This window comes from Colobus angolensis, unplaced genomic scaffold, assembly GCF_000951035.1.
Source record: "Colobus angolensis palliatus isolate OR3802 unplaced genomic scaffold, Cang.pa_1.0 Scaffold123, whole genome shotgun sequence".
Classification (NCBI taxonomy): domain Eukaryota; kingdom Metazoa; phylum Chordata; class Mammalia; order Primates; family Cercopithecidae; genus Colobus; species Colobus angolensis.
The window spans coordinates 445,122-461,208 of NW_012113475.1; the positions used below are offsets into that span (position 1 = coordinate 445,122).

Genomic DNA, 16,087 nt, shown 5'->3' on the forward strand with positions numbered 1-16,087 from the left:
AAAGAACTACTGGTATCATAAAGGATGCCTATGAAGAGTTTGCCAGTTGTCCACCCAAACCCATGCTATGCTTCTTCCACTGTCATAAAGTAGTTAGATGCCCAGCAACAATACATTTCCCAGTCTCTCTTGTGATCAGGTACAACCATCTGACTGACTGCTCTCCAATGGGATGTGAGAAGTGATATGTGTGGCTTCCAGACTGGCCAATACAATGCTTCATCAGGTACAGACGCTCTTCAACTTACCATGGAGGTTATATCCCAATAAACCCATGGTAATTAGAAAATATCATAAGCCAAAAATGCTTTTAGTACACCTAACCTACTGAATGGCACACCTTAGCCTAGCCCAAACATGGTCAGAACACTTAAATTAGCTTACAGTTGGGCAAAATCACCTAACAGAAAGCCCATTTTATAACAAAAGTGTTGAATATCTCATGTAAGTATAGAATACTATACTTACTGAAAGTAAAAATCCAGATGGTTGTATGGATACTCGAAGTACGGCTTCTACTGAATATGTATAGCCTTCTTTCCTTACTCAATAGTACAAAATGGAAAGGAATCCTAGATGTGTGCATAAACATGAAGAGGCTGATAGAAGTTAGAAGAGTATTCACTTCTCATATATGAAATGTGGGCTGTGGTTAGAACACAGATAGACCTTTGGTGTTATGCAAAGGAGGCAGTGGGGGAGCTGTTGGAGTTTTTGACGAGATGGTCTTTAGATCAAAGTGATCTATGATCACACCACTCCACTTGTCCATCAGGTTCCATCCCCTATCCCCTATCAAGAACATTGCTCCTGCAACGGATCTCTCTTGCATCGTCAACTCCTCCTCTCCATTGGCTTGTCTTATACAAATATTCTGTAACATCACTGCCTTCTAAAAACTGTCTTCAGCTTGTATTCTCTCCAACTGCTACCTCGTTTTTCTTCCCCTCTGTAAGGCAAAACCTGTTCAAAGACTGTCTATATTTGTAGTATCCAACTCATTTCCTCTTAGGCTTTCTTGAACCCACTTAATCAGGCTCTTCCTGCCTCTTCCCACCGATAGAGCTCCCATCAAGGTAGCTGTGGGTTAGCTAGATATATGTGAAATTATCACTCACTCCCTATTTCAATTTCTTTCTTCTGATTTTCTCTGGACCTAAATCTAATGAGGCTCTTGCCTTCATGCTGCACTGGAGATTGGCAGCAGCTCCTTCTTAGTCCCTTGTGGTGCTCCCTTCTCATCTGCTTACCTCCTAAATGTTGGTATGTCTCAGGGCTTAGTCCTTGGACCCTTTCTTTTTGCCCTTTTTACTTGGTCCTTTGGTGTCAGCTTATCCACTCTCAAGGGTTTAAAAACCAACTGTGTGCCAAAGACTTCCAAAATTATTTATTTCCTCTCTCCCTTGACCTCCAGATTAATATATCTAACTGCCTACTTGAATTCTTTATTAGATTATGTCAATTATTTTACTTTAGTCCTTATCCATTTCTCATCACCCCATACACTATACTTAACACAGTTGCCACAGTGATCCTTTTATAAGGTATGTCGCAAAATGGCTTCCTTCCCCTCTCAATCTTCTGTGGCTCCTCATCCTACTTAAGGTAACTGCTAAAGTCCTAAAAATGGCTATGAAGCCTTAGGTGATCAGGACCTCTGCTGCATCTTTGATCTCATCTCCTACAATGCTCCTCTCAACTCTGTTCTAACCATGGCCACCACTTCCCTGTCCTCAAAGGCTCAGCATGCTGCTCCTTCTGCCTGGATTTTCTCTCCCCAGATATCCTGATGGCTCATTGCCTCAACTCCTTCAGGTCTCTGCACAAGCATCATTTTCAGCGAGGCCTGACATGAATGTCCTCTAGGATATCGATCCTTTACCTCTTACCACTTTCCATACTCTTTACCCTGCCTTATTTCTCTCCACAGCATGTATTGCCATCTGACCAGATATTTCTTTCTTATCTATCTCATTTTATGAGACTGTAAACTTCAGGAAGGTAGAGTGTGTGTCGGTTTTGATCATATTGTGTCCTTAGTGTTGAAAATAGTGCTTGTCATATAGTTAGCTGTTGTGTGATTGAAGGAATAAATAATTTTAAGTCAGTGGTTCACATTGTTGGACTTTTTTACATTATTATTTGATACCACCCAGAAAATCACGATCATGTAGTTTTTGACAAGAGTTCTTGCTGAGTTGTGTTACACTGAAAACAATGGTTGAAAATTGCTGCATTACATAGATAATTGTTTTGTAGCAGCAGACATGTTCTGGAGAGGAAAGTGAGTAGAGGCTTGGACACATGTTGGCTGGCTGTTTCAATATTCCAAATTAGTTATAATAAGAGCCTCAGCTATGTACTCGCAACGCAAAAAGGGAAAGGAGATGCACATAATATCTTTTTAAAAAGCAGAATCAACTAAATTTGACAAATGATTAAAATGTTGAAAGAAGGATGGAGGTGAGGAAAAGGAAAGGACTTGGAAAATGACTAAGGAGACGATGATGTGATTGAATCAGATGGGACTCTTGAATGAAAAAGAGATTGAGGAGAAGATGATGAGTTTGGTTTCAACATGTTGAGTTTAAAGTATTCTCTGGGGTGAACTGCAGACAGAATCCATCAAATGTTAATTTGTAAGTCATTTGTAGAGAGGTGACAACTGAAACCATGGAACTGGAGAAGCTCTGAAAGTTCAGATAGAAAAGAGATATGAGACAAAAATCTAGGTAACATTTAAATCCAAGCATGATTTATGGGAGCTTAGCCAGGGAAGGATACAGCAAAGAAGAAAACAGTCATTGTGGTATGAGGACAAGGAGAGGTCAACATCATTGAGACCCAGTGAGAAAGGGTTCAGACAAAGAGCCACAAAGTATCAAACACCCCAAGGCCTTGAGGAGGCCAAGAACTAGATGAAGTCATAGCACAGGGACCAGTGATAGCACAAAAGACCAGTAGAGACATGAAGAAAAGTTCTGTAGAGAACAGGGTTGGGGTTTGGATTGGGGTTGGGGGTGGAATCTAGACTATAGGGACTGATGTATAAATATGAAAAGAAGCATGGGGTCTGGGCGTGGCACCTCACTCCTGTAATCCTAGCACTTTGGGAGGCTGAGGTCGGAGGATTACTTGAGGCCAGAAGTTTGAGACCAGCCTGGGCAACATAGTGAAACTCTGTCTCTACAGAACATTTTAAAAATCAGCTGGGTGTGGTGGCACATGCCTACGGTCCTGGCTACTTGGGAGGCTGGGGCAGGAGGATCCCTTAAGCCCAGGAGTTGGGTGTTGCAGTGAGCTTTGATCATACCACTGCACTCCAGGCTGGATGACAGAGTGAGACTCTGCCTCTTAAAAAAAATAGAAGAACTGAAACTAACAAGTACAGACTGTTCAAAATGTGTGATGGTAAAATGAAGAAAAGAGATTGGCCATCAGAGCAGAGGGAGCAGAAACATATTTACTGTGCTCAGTTTTACCTATTCTTTAGCATATTTAGTTGCATTTAAATCTCACAAAAAAAAACACAATCTCACAAAAAGCTGCTATTTTACAGATGAAGTAAAAGGCTAAGTAATGTGCTTTACTTGCCATAGCTATGAAGTGAGATAGCTGGAACTGAAATTCAGGTATGATTATAAGACCTATTCTCCTTTCTTGAACCTTGACTGAGATTTCATGTACACCTGAAACTAAAAGGAAGTTGTTCATAAATAAGAGACCTATAGACTTTGTTTGTATTTTTTATATATTAAATGTAATATTATAGAATTCATAGAATCACACAGAACATATGTGGAGAGAAGAGAAACAATTACCTCTAATACTACTGCCACCAACATAATACAATCATACAATCACTTTTAGCTATATATCCTTTTAGCCTTTTTTCCTAGAAATGAATATGTCATGCATATATGTGCATGCACTGTAGATAATGCTTCATAACTTATTTTTATATTGAAGGGCAGTACAGTGGAATCCCAGCTCCACCACTTATGTGTTACCTAGTTGTTTAATCTCCTGTGCCTACTTTTCCTCATGATTAGAATGGGAATAACAATATCTACCCATGGACTATTGGGAGGGTTAAAATTGAGAATATATGCAAAGCACTTAAAATATAACTTGTCAAATATTTCCTATTTTATTATATAATCTTCATAACTATAATTTTGAATCATTGCAGAATATTTTATTGAGTTGACATACAAATGTTACTTGTCTGCTCTTCTACTTTTGAACATTTAAACAGCTTCTAATTTTCCATGATTATAAATAGCCTTGCAGTGAGCAAATTAATACATATGGTTTTTTCAATATTTAAGATTATACACCTAGTGGCTGGGTGTGGTGGCTCATGCCTGTAATCCCAGCACTTTGGGAAGCTGAGGCGGGCAGATCAATTGAAGTCAGGAGTTCGGGACCAGCCTGGCCAACATGGTGAAACCCCATCTCTAGTAAAATACAAATATTAGCTGGGTGTAGTAGTGTGCACCTGCAAACCCAGCTACTCGGGAGGCTGAAGTAGGAGAATCACTTGAACCCGGGAGGGGGAGGTTGCAGCGAGCTGAGATCGCGTCATTGCACTCCAGTGGGCAATAAGAGTGAAACTCCATCTCAAACAAACAAACAAAAAAGGATTATGCACCTAGAACAGAGTAGCAGACGGAGGATTACTGGATAAAATGCATGAATGTGTTGTGATTTTTGACTCAAAGTATTAAACTCTGCCCTAGAGTGGAAGTTTGGAGATAGACTTTTTTGGTTTTCTAAGCCAATGGAGATGAGCCAATAGAGAGGAAGTGTGTATGTGTAAATATGTTTTTATGCCTGTGTGAGGTAGGCTGGGAGATGGATGTAAAAAATAGAATTTCCAAAGATACTTTTCACCTTAGAGGTTAGTCTTAGAATTTAGGAAATTTACTTTGTCATTTGAGCAGGAAAGAAAATAAAATAGGCAGAGAGCTAGAGAAATTTGGAAGTGAAGTGAGGGAAGTTGAAACAGAAGCTGGTTATTTCAGCTCTTCAAGTAAAAGAGGAGATAAGGTTTTCTTCTGGTAGAGAAGGAAGGGCACAGGTATGAGCTTGGGGTTTAAGGAAAGGGAAAGGTTGAAATTGTGGCAATAATTTGAGGTAAGGCAGTGCAGTCTGATGCCCAGACTGATACCGCACTGCTCCGATTGCTGAGCTCTCAATTATCTGTAGTTTCTTGGTCTCTGCAGATCATGATATCCTCAAGAGGCAAAAGGACAGACGGAGAAAGGAGCCAGATAGTTCCCACTGTAAAGACACCACATCTGTAAGATGCTTTTCCAGGTCTACACCATATTCTCCTCTTTGGCTGTGCTGTGGGCCAGCAAGATCACTGTGAAGCCATTTACTCACTGTCTTCAGTTACTCTCCTACCATCTTCTCCTGAAAATGGCTCTTGCTGCCATCTTTCTACCAACACTGTTCTTACTAAGATCACCAGGGAGCTACATTTTGCTAATGTCAATGGTCGAACTCACAGTCTTCTACTTGACCTATCCTCTGATTCTCCTTCCTCTTTGAGACCCTTGGTTACTTGGCTTCTAAGATACCAAACTTACCTCATTTTTCTTCTAGTTTTCTGGCTGCTGCTTCTTAAGTTTCTTCTGCTGGCTTCTCATCTCCCCATTCTCTGCCACAAGGCCTTGTGAGAAGGCCTTTTCTATCTATATTCACTCCCTTCGTTATCTCAGCCAGTGTATTGGCTTTAAATGTCATTTATAATGCTCATGACTCCCACATTTGTATCTCTAAGGAGGACATTCTCCCGAAACTCTAGGCCCAGAAGCCCAGTTGCCTCTCTAATATCTCTCCTCTTAGATGTCTAATGGGCAGCTCAGTCTTTCCATGTCAGAAACCGAACTTAGGATATGACTCCCAAAACTTCTATCTACTTCATCTCAGTAAATTGGCAACACCAGTCTCCTGGCTGCTCAGGCCAAAAATCTTGGAATCATCTTTGACTCCTCTTTTGCTTTCATACCCCACATTGAATCTGTCAGGTGATTTTGTCAATTCTATCTTCAAAATACATTCATTTTCTTACCCCACCTCATGACCACTGCAGTGCACAACTCCCAGGGGGAACAATTCATGTTTTAGTTGATGGGAACAGTGCTCCCTAGACCAGTGCAGGGTACAGCCCGTGAGTCCATATAGCTGGCTCTTGTATCACCTCAGATCAAACCATCATCATCTCAAACCCAGATGACTGTAATGATTCCTAACTGGTCTCTCTGCTTCTGCCCTTGCCTGCTTACTGTCTATTCTCAACAAAACATCACCAAATTTAAGTAAGCCAGGTCACTGTTCTACTGAGAACTCAATGCCTTCTCATCTCACCCAGAATAAAGGAGGGGTCCTTACAATGATCTATAAGGACCTATTTAATGTGCCCTGCCTTTCCATTACCTCTTTCACTTTGCTCACTCTTTTCCAACGGTAATGGTGTCTCTGTGGCTCCTTGAATATTCCAGAAAACAATTGTCTCAAAGCCCTTGCACCTGTGATTCCATCAATAAGGCTTGCTTCCTTACTTCCTCTAGTTCTTTATACTCAAGTGTCAAATTCTCAGAGAGGTCCCCTCTGGTTATTCCATTTAAAACTGCATCCCTTGCCCCCTCACAGTTCCTGTCCCCATTCCCTAGATATTTTTTCTTTCTGGTTGTTATCACTACCTAATATACTTTATTCTTTACTTATTTATCTTGGTTATTGTCTGTTTCCCTGACTAGAATGTAAGCTCCAGGAAGGCAGGAATTGTTACCTGTTTTTCTCATTACTGTATCCACAGGATCTAAACTATTTCCTGCCACATAGAAGATATATAATTATGTATAATTTTTTTAAGCAATAGAAACAAATGTTTGGTCAGAATGTAAAGAACTTAAAATGGGCTAGGGAAAGGTTTTGGAGGAAAGTTGGAGAAAGTAGAATTAGAAGGTTAAAAATAAGGGAGAAGTGAAGATACACAACTTAACTTTCAGGATGTAGTCTTAACACTAGTCTTTGTTGTATTCCCTGGCTCTTTGCTTTGTGGTTACTTGAGAAGATTAGATGTTTAAATTCATGGAATATAAGAACTGGAAAAAATCTTTGAGAACACCCTACTTTAGAGATGAGGAATTTTTTCTTCTAAGTTGTATTGGCAGGGTTTTAAGTTATTCATTGCAACAAAGACACGGTCCACTGAGCTCACATGTGACAGGCACAATCCTGGAATGCGGAAACTGGCAACTGAGGTAGGGGCAAGTTCTTTCACATAAAAATCCCCAAATGGAATTAGGATCTTCCATCCCAATGTTTTTCAGCACAGACCATGTCCATAGTTTTATCAGTAAACATATATTCTAAGGAGTATATGTACTTTTCCACTTCTATTAACTATTACCATCTAACTAACTTATGACACTATTCCTGGTAGAAAAAATTAATGGGTTAAATGAACGTAAAAAGGGATTCAAACTGAGAAGCCTGCTTCATAGCTTCTTTTCACACTATAAAGCCAAGTCTCAGACTTCCAGTCACCAGATATCTCTTTGGCAGATAAGCAAATCATGGGCCAAATAGAGAGCTAATGACGTTAATACCATTTATTTTATTTAAATATTTACTTTTAACAACAAAAATGAAATTATCAGTGTTAAAAAAGTGTGTCATGATTCCAAACTTTAAATTCTTTATTTTGAGAATTGTACCAGACATAAGTCTGAGGTAGATGATTACTTCTGTCCATTCTAGCTGATCAGTTTACTTCCAGAAACCATGCATTGAGACATTATGGGGGAAAAAATCCTAGATTTGCATTTATGTATATTTTACTTATGGAAAAATTAGAAATCTTCTCTGAGCACATGTAGAAATTGACAATGAGAAAATAGGTGGCCCGTGAATTTTATTGAATGTATGAAAAACACAGCATGGAGCTAAAAACTGATCAGAGACAAAGTTCTTCAGAGGATTTGCACACCAAACAGCAGCAGAGGCTATTGTCTATTTTCATTAGGGATTCCAGTTCATGTCATGTTATAAAATTTATCTCCAGGTTTTTGGGTTTGTTGTTTTTTTTAACTAAAGGGACAGACTTCGTTGCTTACTTTTCAGAGAAACTAACGCATAAAGGAAGAAGGATGATGAATGTTAATAATTACACTGAACAAATATTTAGCCATTGATTAAACCACTTGTAAAAACGTATACTATGTATTGAATTAATGGTCCAAGATTCAGGTTTGAGGCAACTACGTAGGGATTAGTTTCTTTTTGTTTCTGATTAATTTGGAAGAAAATACTTTAAAAGAGTATAGATTTGAAATGAAATTTCTGAACATGAAGAGATATCTGAACACGAAGATCCTCTTTCACTGTGCATTTCACCTTGCTTTAAGTTCATTCATTAATTTATAAAACACATTCATTTAGACAAGAACAAATAGAATGGGGAAAAAGAAGAAAAAATGCTTTATGGGCAATTTTATTTCAAAAACAAAATTTAAAAATGCTTGAAAAAAATGAGAAAAAAAATGGAAATCAGAGTGTGTGGTGTCTCTTGTTCCTCTGTAGAATGTAATATTTCTCAGCCTTAATTTTTGTATTTATTAAAAAGAAATACATATATATATATACTTAGTAGTTCTAAGATCTCTTCCAGAACTCACATTCTATAACATTATAAAACTGAAGACTGAAATAACTTTTAATTTTTTTACAAAGCAAAGAAAAGAGATGTAATATTTCCTAACAAGTAAAATTTTATAGACATATTCACTTACCACAAGAACATCTTGATTGTCATGGAGCTCAGAAAGTTTAGTACTGGATTTCTGACGTTTAGGTTTGCTCCTTTCTCCAACACAACCAGAAGTATTTTCTTGTACTTTTTCGACTTCCTGAGTATTCAAAATACAATCATCAAGGTGGTTGAACCCAGAAGGAATATTTTCTTTGTTGATAAGTCCCCTTGAATTGAGAAAAAAGCTTAATTTTATTTTAAAAGATCAAATGGTCATTTAATGATACTCTAACTACATCATATCATACCTAGGAAATCCAAAGAGTGCCCAGAAATTCCAGTTTGCATCTCTGATCAAAATCTGAGCAGAGTGCTACTCCTGGGACTGCTTGGTGCCAAACAAATCAAATTGAAAGAGAAATAATTCCTAGAGGCAAATTGGCAAGAGCTGTTTCTACCAATGGACAGCTTTTGTATTTTACTAAAAGTAATTTGTATTCAAACAGGGAGAACAGTGCAAGTTTATACAGAAATTTCCTATTATTCACAGTAGATGTTTAAATATATATATATATGTATTTCAAATTTATAAATTAATACAGTGTATGGAGCAAAATCTAAAAAGGAATTATATCTTCCATTTTAGTAGTATAGCAATGTGTATTTCAATCTCACTGAATTAGTAATAGATAATCTTTGTAGAAATCATATAAGTTAATAAAAAGTATGGAATATAAAGCATTTTAACTGAAATCTGGATTTGTTACTTCCAAGTACAGACATCTTTCATGACATAGTTGTAGAAGTAGATACGAATGTTGTAATTATAGAATTTAATTCATTTGATGTTCATGAAACAGTTTTAATATCTTAAGCATTCCTATAATAGGTTTTCACAAAAGTAAATTAGCAAACTGAGTTAAAAAAAAAAAGAAACAATATCATGGAACAAATAAAACCATCAGCACAGCACCATGGCTTGGGAAGGAACAAATAAGTGAGACTTTACTCTCCTCCTTCGTGGTATGAATGAGTTAATGTACCTCCCTAAACACCTAAAACTGTATCGCGAAATAAATGAATTCTAAAGAGTAAAAAATACATATCATATTTTACTATTGGCTCAACTATATCCCAAAATGAAAGATAACATTAAATATTTACTCTGAAATCCAAATTCGTATCTTTAGACAGGGTATAACAGAGGCAAAATTATGAATTAAATACTATCATAATCTTTTCAAAGTTATACTCTCTTTGGTAATTTTTAACACTCTATATTTTAGTCTTTTTTCTCCAACTTTAATGTGAAAATATATATTTAGTAAAATTATGTAAAAGATTTATGCACATTTATGAGATTTTCTAAGTACAAAGTAATTGAAGACAGGAGGAGCAGCTGATAAGGACTAAATGCAAGCATGTATACTCATGCACATGCTCTTCAATCTCTCCCCTCCACGCCCTGAGAGCAGTGCCTTCTGTGGTGGCTGGATGAATTTGATCTAATTCTAAAACTCAAAAATTATTTTACTATTTAAATTCTATCTTCTTATCACTCTTCATACTTTTTCCTAGCCTTTTTTTCTGTTTGTTTTTTATTTATTTTTAATTTTTGTGTGTGCACAGTAGGTGTATATACTTCTGGGGTACATGAGATATTTTGATACAGGCATGCAATGCATAATACTTACATCAAGGTAAATGGGGTATGCATTCCACATTCCATCAGGCATTTTTTCTTTGTGTTACAAACAATCCAATTACACTTTTTTAGATATTTTTAATGTACAATTAATTTATTTTTGACTCTAATCATCGTGTTGTCCTACCAAATACTAGGTCTTTTGCAAACTATGTTTTTGTACCCATTAACCTAGCTTTTGGCATATATGTCCAATGATAACTTTTTTTTTTTCTTTTTCTTTTTTTTTTTTTTGTTGAGACAGAGTCTTGCTCCGTCATCCAGGCTGGAGTGCAGTGGTGCGATCTCAGCTCAATGCAACCTCGACTTCGCAGGTTTAAGCGATTCTCCTGCCTCAGCCTCCTGAGTAGCTGGGACTACAGGCATGTGCCACCACGCTGGCTAATGTTCGTATTTTTAGTAGAGACGGGGTTTCATCATATTGGCCAGGCTGTTCTCAAACTCCTGGCCTCAAGCGATCTGCCTGCCTTGGCTTCCCAGAGTGCTGGGATTACAGGCATGAGTCACTGTGCCCGGCCTCAATTACAACTTTTAAATGGAGGACCTTGAATGCTTGAAAGCTAGTATGGACTGACTTATGTACCCTCAAAATTCGCATTTGGAAGTCCTAATCCCCAATGTGACCATATTTGGAGACAGGGCCCTTAAGGAGGTAAATAAGGTTAAAAGAGTCATAGGGTGGGACCCTAATCCAATAGGACTAATGTCCTTGTAAGAAGAGGGAGAGACATCAGGAATGTGCACACTGAGGAAGGGGCACAAGCAGACACAGTGAGAAGGCAGCCATCTGCATGCCAATGTGAGAGGCCTCAACAGAAATATACAGTTCTAGCACCTTGACCTTGAACTTACAGCTTCTAGAACCATCAGAAGATAAATTTCTGTTGTTTAAGCCACCCAGTCGGTGGTATTTTGTTATGGCAGCCCAAGCAGACTAAAGACAACAGCTAAAAACTATTTTAAAAAATAAGACACTAAAATTTATTTTATGATCTTTTTGAATAGTGAATGAATGACTAGAATAAATCCTGTCAAAATAAATATATGAAAATCTGACCATGCTATTGTGCTCATGTGCAAATCTTGTTCTCCCCCGAGGAAAGTCTTTGCTTTTACGGGCATCCATGTGTCTCTTCTACTTCACTTTGTTGAACTCTAATTTCAGTTACACTGTAGATCCAAGAGGCTGGGTGCAATATCTGTTTTTCATCATTGAATCACCTTATAGTACTGGGTCCTCAGTTTTCACTGTTAAAGACTTTGGAGGCACTTTATTTAGATACAGCTCTGTATAAAACACATGATTGTATTTCTTTAAATCTAATCTTAGATGGAGCAGGTGTACTCAATTCCTTCCTGCAATATTCTGTCAGATTTCAATCATATTTGACATAACTTGGATTTGACTGAACTTAGATCTCTGGACCTCTCACTTTCATTATCTAGATTTATTTCCACATTTTTTCAGGATTTTCTCCTCACCCCTACATACCTACTTAATGTCCTGGCAATGCTGAACTATTTATTATTCCCCAAATATAGCCTGCTTTCTTTTACTTTGCAGGATTTTAATATAGTCTTTATATAACAAAGAAACATTTGGATCAATTTTCCAGTTCATTGTGTTTTTGGAAGATTGAAAACCATTTTCACTTAAATGATGCTTTGCTTTAAAAACATATTTATTATGATTTTTTTCAAACATATACAGAAGTAGAGACACTATCACAACAAACTTCCATATACCCATCACCAAAATTTCACATTTCCGTAAACTTGGCAGATAAATTTTTTACTAAATGAATTTAGCTGAATATTTTTACATAATGAAGATTTTATGTTTAAACTTTTATGTTTATATAGTAGCAAACAGTAATATAGGTCTGATTATATTTCTTTATGAATTCAGACAAATAACAAATGATTTGTACCTATGAATGAAGTTATTTGTAGTCTTCGTCTATCTTCGGTACTGCTATTTCAAAAATTGGCCATGATGACTTTAGTACAACTTTACTGACTCTTTTACTCATCTAGAAATATAGTCATCATTGGCTTCTTCAAGAATACTTTTTAATTTGTTGCATCTCTAAGTTACTAGAGGCAAAATAATAGATAATAATACAAATAGATTCCTATGTTTCTAAATACTTTTTAACCACTTCAAAAAGCTTATAGTTTTGAATAGAATATTACAGCCTAGCTTAATCTTTCCTTAGTTTTTGAATAAAGACTTGTGAAAAATCTTAAATGAATCAACTGTATAGAAGCATATACTATGATAAACTCATTGACTGTAGGCTATATTAATGATTCTTGACCTTCTTATAATTTATGACATGTTCATGACTCTCCTGAAGATACTGGAGTCTTGTTCATGGTGGTGGCTCATTGAAAGGAAGGTTAAAAGAGAATTCTGACACCAAAGAGGAGATGCTGAAAGAATCAGCCTGCTGGAAAAGTATTTCAAGCAAGCAGATGAGCAAAAGGAAAAGAGTGGAGGTGGGAAGAAGTAAGTGGAATGAGAACGCTGGATCAAGGAAGTTGAATGAAAGGATGACAGAATCCAGCATGAAGATGAGGGGAGAAGGGTTGCAGGAAATGACTACTGACCTGTGGTCAAAGCTGGACCAGACAAAATTAGGGGATCTGGGGGCTTTGAGAGATAAGGGTCTCAGTCTTCCAAAGACCTGGAGAGCTAAGAGAAGCCATTCAGTATGGACTGGGAGTTGAAGGGCTATCAAGACACGATTGTATCACAGTGTGTCAGGTTATGTACTATTTGCACCCCAAGATTCTCTTCCTCAATGCCCAACTGTAATTTGACCAGGAGGAGTGGTGAAGGCAATACCAAGAGAAGAACAATTAAGGGAAAGGCTAGGGTTTCATGGGAATAGTCTTCAGACCATCACTCAGCTACCATTCCCCATCTCCTTTTGTTCTCCTGATGTTGCTGGTAAAAAACAATCATGATAACTTGTGCTAGAAATGTCCCTGGGCTTGGGAAGCTCTCTATTTAAATTCTTCAGGAGAGGTGAGGCTGTGCTTCACATTTCCCTGCCCTGTCTGGCCCTCATCTGTTTTTACCTCCACTGTCCTCCCTGAGACCTGCTGCCAAGCATCCACCAACAGCACCATCACACTCTGTTCTCTCTCATGCTCCCGACCACTTCCCACCTCCACCTGCTAGCCCTCTGTCCAAAGAGGGTGGAAAGCAGGATATCCTGACACACTGAGGATATTTTTAAAATGCAAAATGTTGCTACATACTCCTCAGCAAAAAATGAGGCAGAGGAAAAGAACAGTGTCAAATGAATAATTTGTGCTTTCTCTACAACATATTAGAGGTAGTATACAAACTAATTATATTTCTAAACATTTTCTATAAACATGTCAGTAGCTAATTTTAAATGTAAATATCTCATGTCATGCCACAGGAGTAGAAGAAATGTAAATATCTCCTGTATTACAATTTTTCTATTTTCTAAATGAAATATTACAACTATTCTATCCACCAGCTCCATGAGAATTTATTTGAAAAGTACTGCATATGTTACTTGTAAATCAGTGGGTTATATTATTGATACTGCTTTATTTCTAAAGTTACATTTGCTAATATAGCACTTAAACATCTCGGTGAGGTACAGCATGAAACTCATACTGTTTATCTTTTGTGTTTTTCTTTAAACAAAACAAAGCTTTTTCCATAAAGGGTTTAATGTAGATTATGAGTCTAGGTGAAAAAGAATGAGAATGAGGGGTGTATGACTATTATATATTCATAAAAATTAAAAATTAAAAAAGAAAAGAAAGAAAAAGAATGAGGGGGGCTAGGGTCTGGTTCAGTTTAGTTTTTGACATTTAATAAGGAGTTCAAAACAACCACCATAAAGAGGCTAAAGGCTACAATCAATAAAAATAACCTTGGAACTTTCAGGGAAAATATATGAATATCTGCATAGTCTATTCTCTATATAAATTTATTTTCCTTGACAATTTAAATCATGATTATTAAATAATATAAATGGTAATTGCTCATCTGTATTTTTTCATGGAGAATAAAGCTCTTTGTAATACTGTTCTTAAAATTCATACTATGGGAATGCCTTAAAATTAGTGATTATTATAATAAAGAACTTAGGCTTTTCATTTTTTGAGTAGATTTAAGCCTAACCTTTCTTATGCTAAAACATAATCAAATGTTAGAGTATTATAGTGACATCTGACTATTTAATCACATAAATATAATGGAGAAATCAGCTGCTTCATAAACAAGTCTAAATAGTCAACTTAATGTTATCTAGCAAGAAAAAAAAATACCTCTGGACAAGCATATGGTAACTTCATGGGTTCAGAATCCCTCTAAATAAGATATTTATGAGGAAGCCATAGGGTGTATTCAATCAGAGGTGGTTTCTAACAACATACCAAATGTCTGGATGAAAAAGAAATATTTATGCAATCATCTATATATTTCCAAATGTAGCTAAGTTTAGAATAGACAAACTGAAAACTCTTAAAGTTTTAACCTAAATACTGAAATGGGAGAGGACCAGGAGGTACAACTATAACACAGTGACTAATTTGGGTGTATATTTTTAAAAAGAAGAGAAAACTCAAGTAAGAGGAAGAATCAATGCCAACTCACTTGTCTCTCCCACGTCGAACTTCATCCTGCTCTTTGGACTGGCGGCGGCGCTGTCTGGCAGATGTGGCAGAAGATGCTGATGGTGTTCCAGATTCTGAGTCTTCTGAACTTTGACCTCCAGAGTTATTAACATCAAAAAGATGTTGTTCTACAGCTGATCGGATGGTTCTTTCTAAGAGTCTGGCAAAAAAGAATGCAGAGTCATTCAAGCAGTCAAGTTCGTCAGTGATCACCTTAAAAAAATATGTGCCCACAGTTTTGGGAACACCTGTATTTCCAATGGAAGGTCTTTAGAACTTCATGAGCAATGATGAGGCATTAATCTAAAAAATATCTGCATTATGTGCTAAAACCAAAAGTAAATGAAAACAATTCTGCCAATTTAATAACTTTCTCATTTTCGTGAAGCTAGTATTGCTGAAATGCTCATGGCAAGTCTAGCAACAATTATGAGGCATTCAGGAAACCGGGATCAGTTAATATAAGGTAGAATGAGGAAAGATTTTTTTTTTGCCCTCATAGAATAATAGTAGACCTATTCTCACAAAGGCAATTTCATACCAATTCTACAGAGGAAGAGAGAGTGATTTGCAAAGCAAACTGGCACAAATAATTTTATGATGCCTATTATCTATTTAGAATCTAAGACAAATGATATGAAAATAATGATATTTGGGGGAAAAACTCACCAGAACAATTAGAACTCATAACAGCATGGCATAATCTTTCCTAACCTCTATTCAATTAAATTGTGATGTTTATAATTAAAGTTGCATTCATGCAAACACCCCAAAACATATTATTGAAATTGGAAGGATAGATTTACTTTGTTCAGCCTGAGGAAAACAGATAAGCACAAAGGGCTGAAAAGTGCATGGTAAGCTATAAATGGAATCATTTTTAAAGCTGTAGAATCTTTCAAGGTGTGTAAACCTTCTTTTAGCACCACATTATTTCCAAATAAGCT

The 16,087-nt window shown here is 36.8% G+C and overlaps 2 protein-coding genes across 3 annotated transcripts in view; one reads left to right on the plus strand and one right to left on the minus strand.

The window, feature by feature from the left end:
• FAM13A (family with sequence similarity 13, member A) overlaps positions 1-16,087 on the minus strand; it is a 342,193-nt gene that overhangs the window by 46,081 nt on the left and 280,025 nt on the right. For both annotated transcript variants that reach the window (XM_011932518.1, XM_011932526.1), the window contains 2 exons: positions 15,121-15,300; positions 8,808-8,994 (listed from right to left, as the gene is read on the minus strand). In XM_011932518.1, coding sequence (XP_011787908.1) covers positions 8,808-8,994; positions 15,121-15,300 — 367 coding nt within the window. The remainder of the gene's footprint in view (positions 1-8,807; positions 8,995-15,120; positions 15,301-16,087) is intronic.
• LOC105504882 (ubiquitin-60S ribosomal protein L40-like) overlaps positions 10,722-16,087 on the plus strand; it is a 30,866-nt gene continuing 25,500 nt past the window's right edge. Inside the window, exon 1 of the mRNA XM_011932507.1 lies at positions 10,722-10,968. Within this exon, the coding sequence (XP_011787897.1) occupies positions 10,767-10,968 (202 nt within the window). The 5' untranslated portion in view covers positions 10,722-10,766. The remainder of the gene's footprint in view (positions 10,969-16,087) is intronic.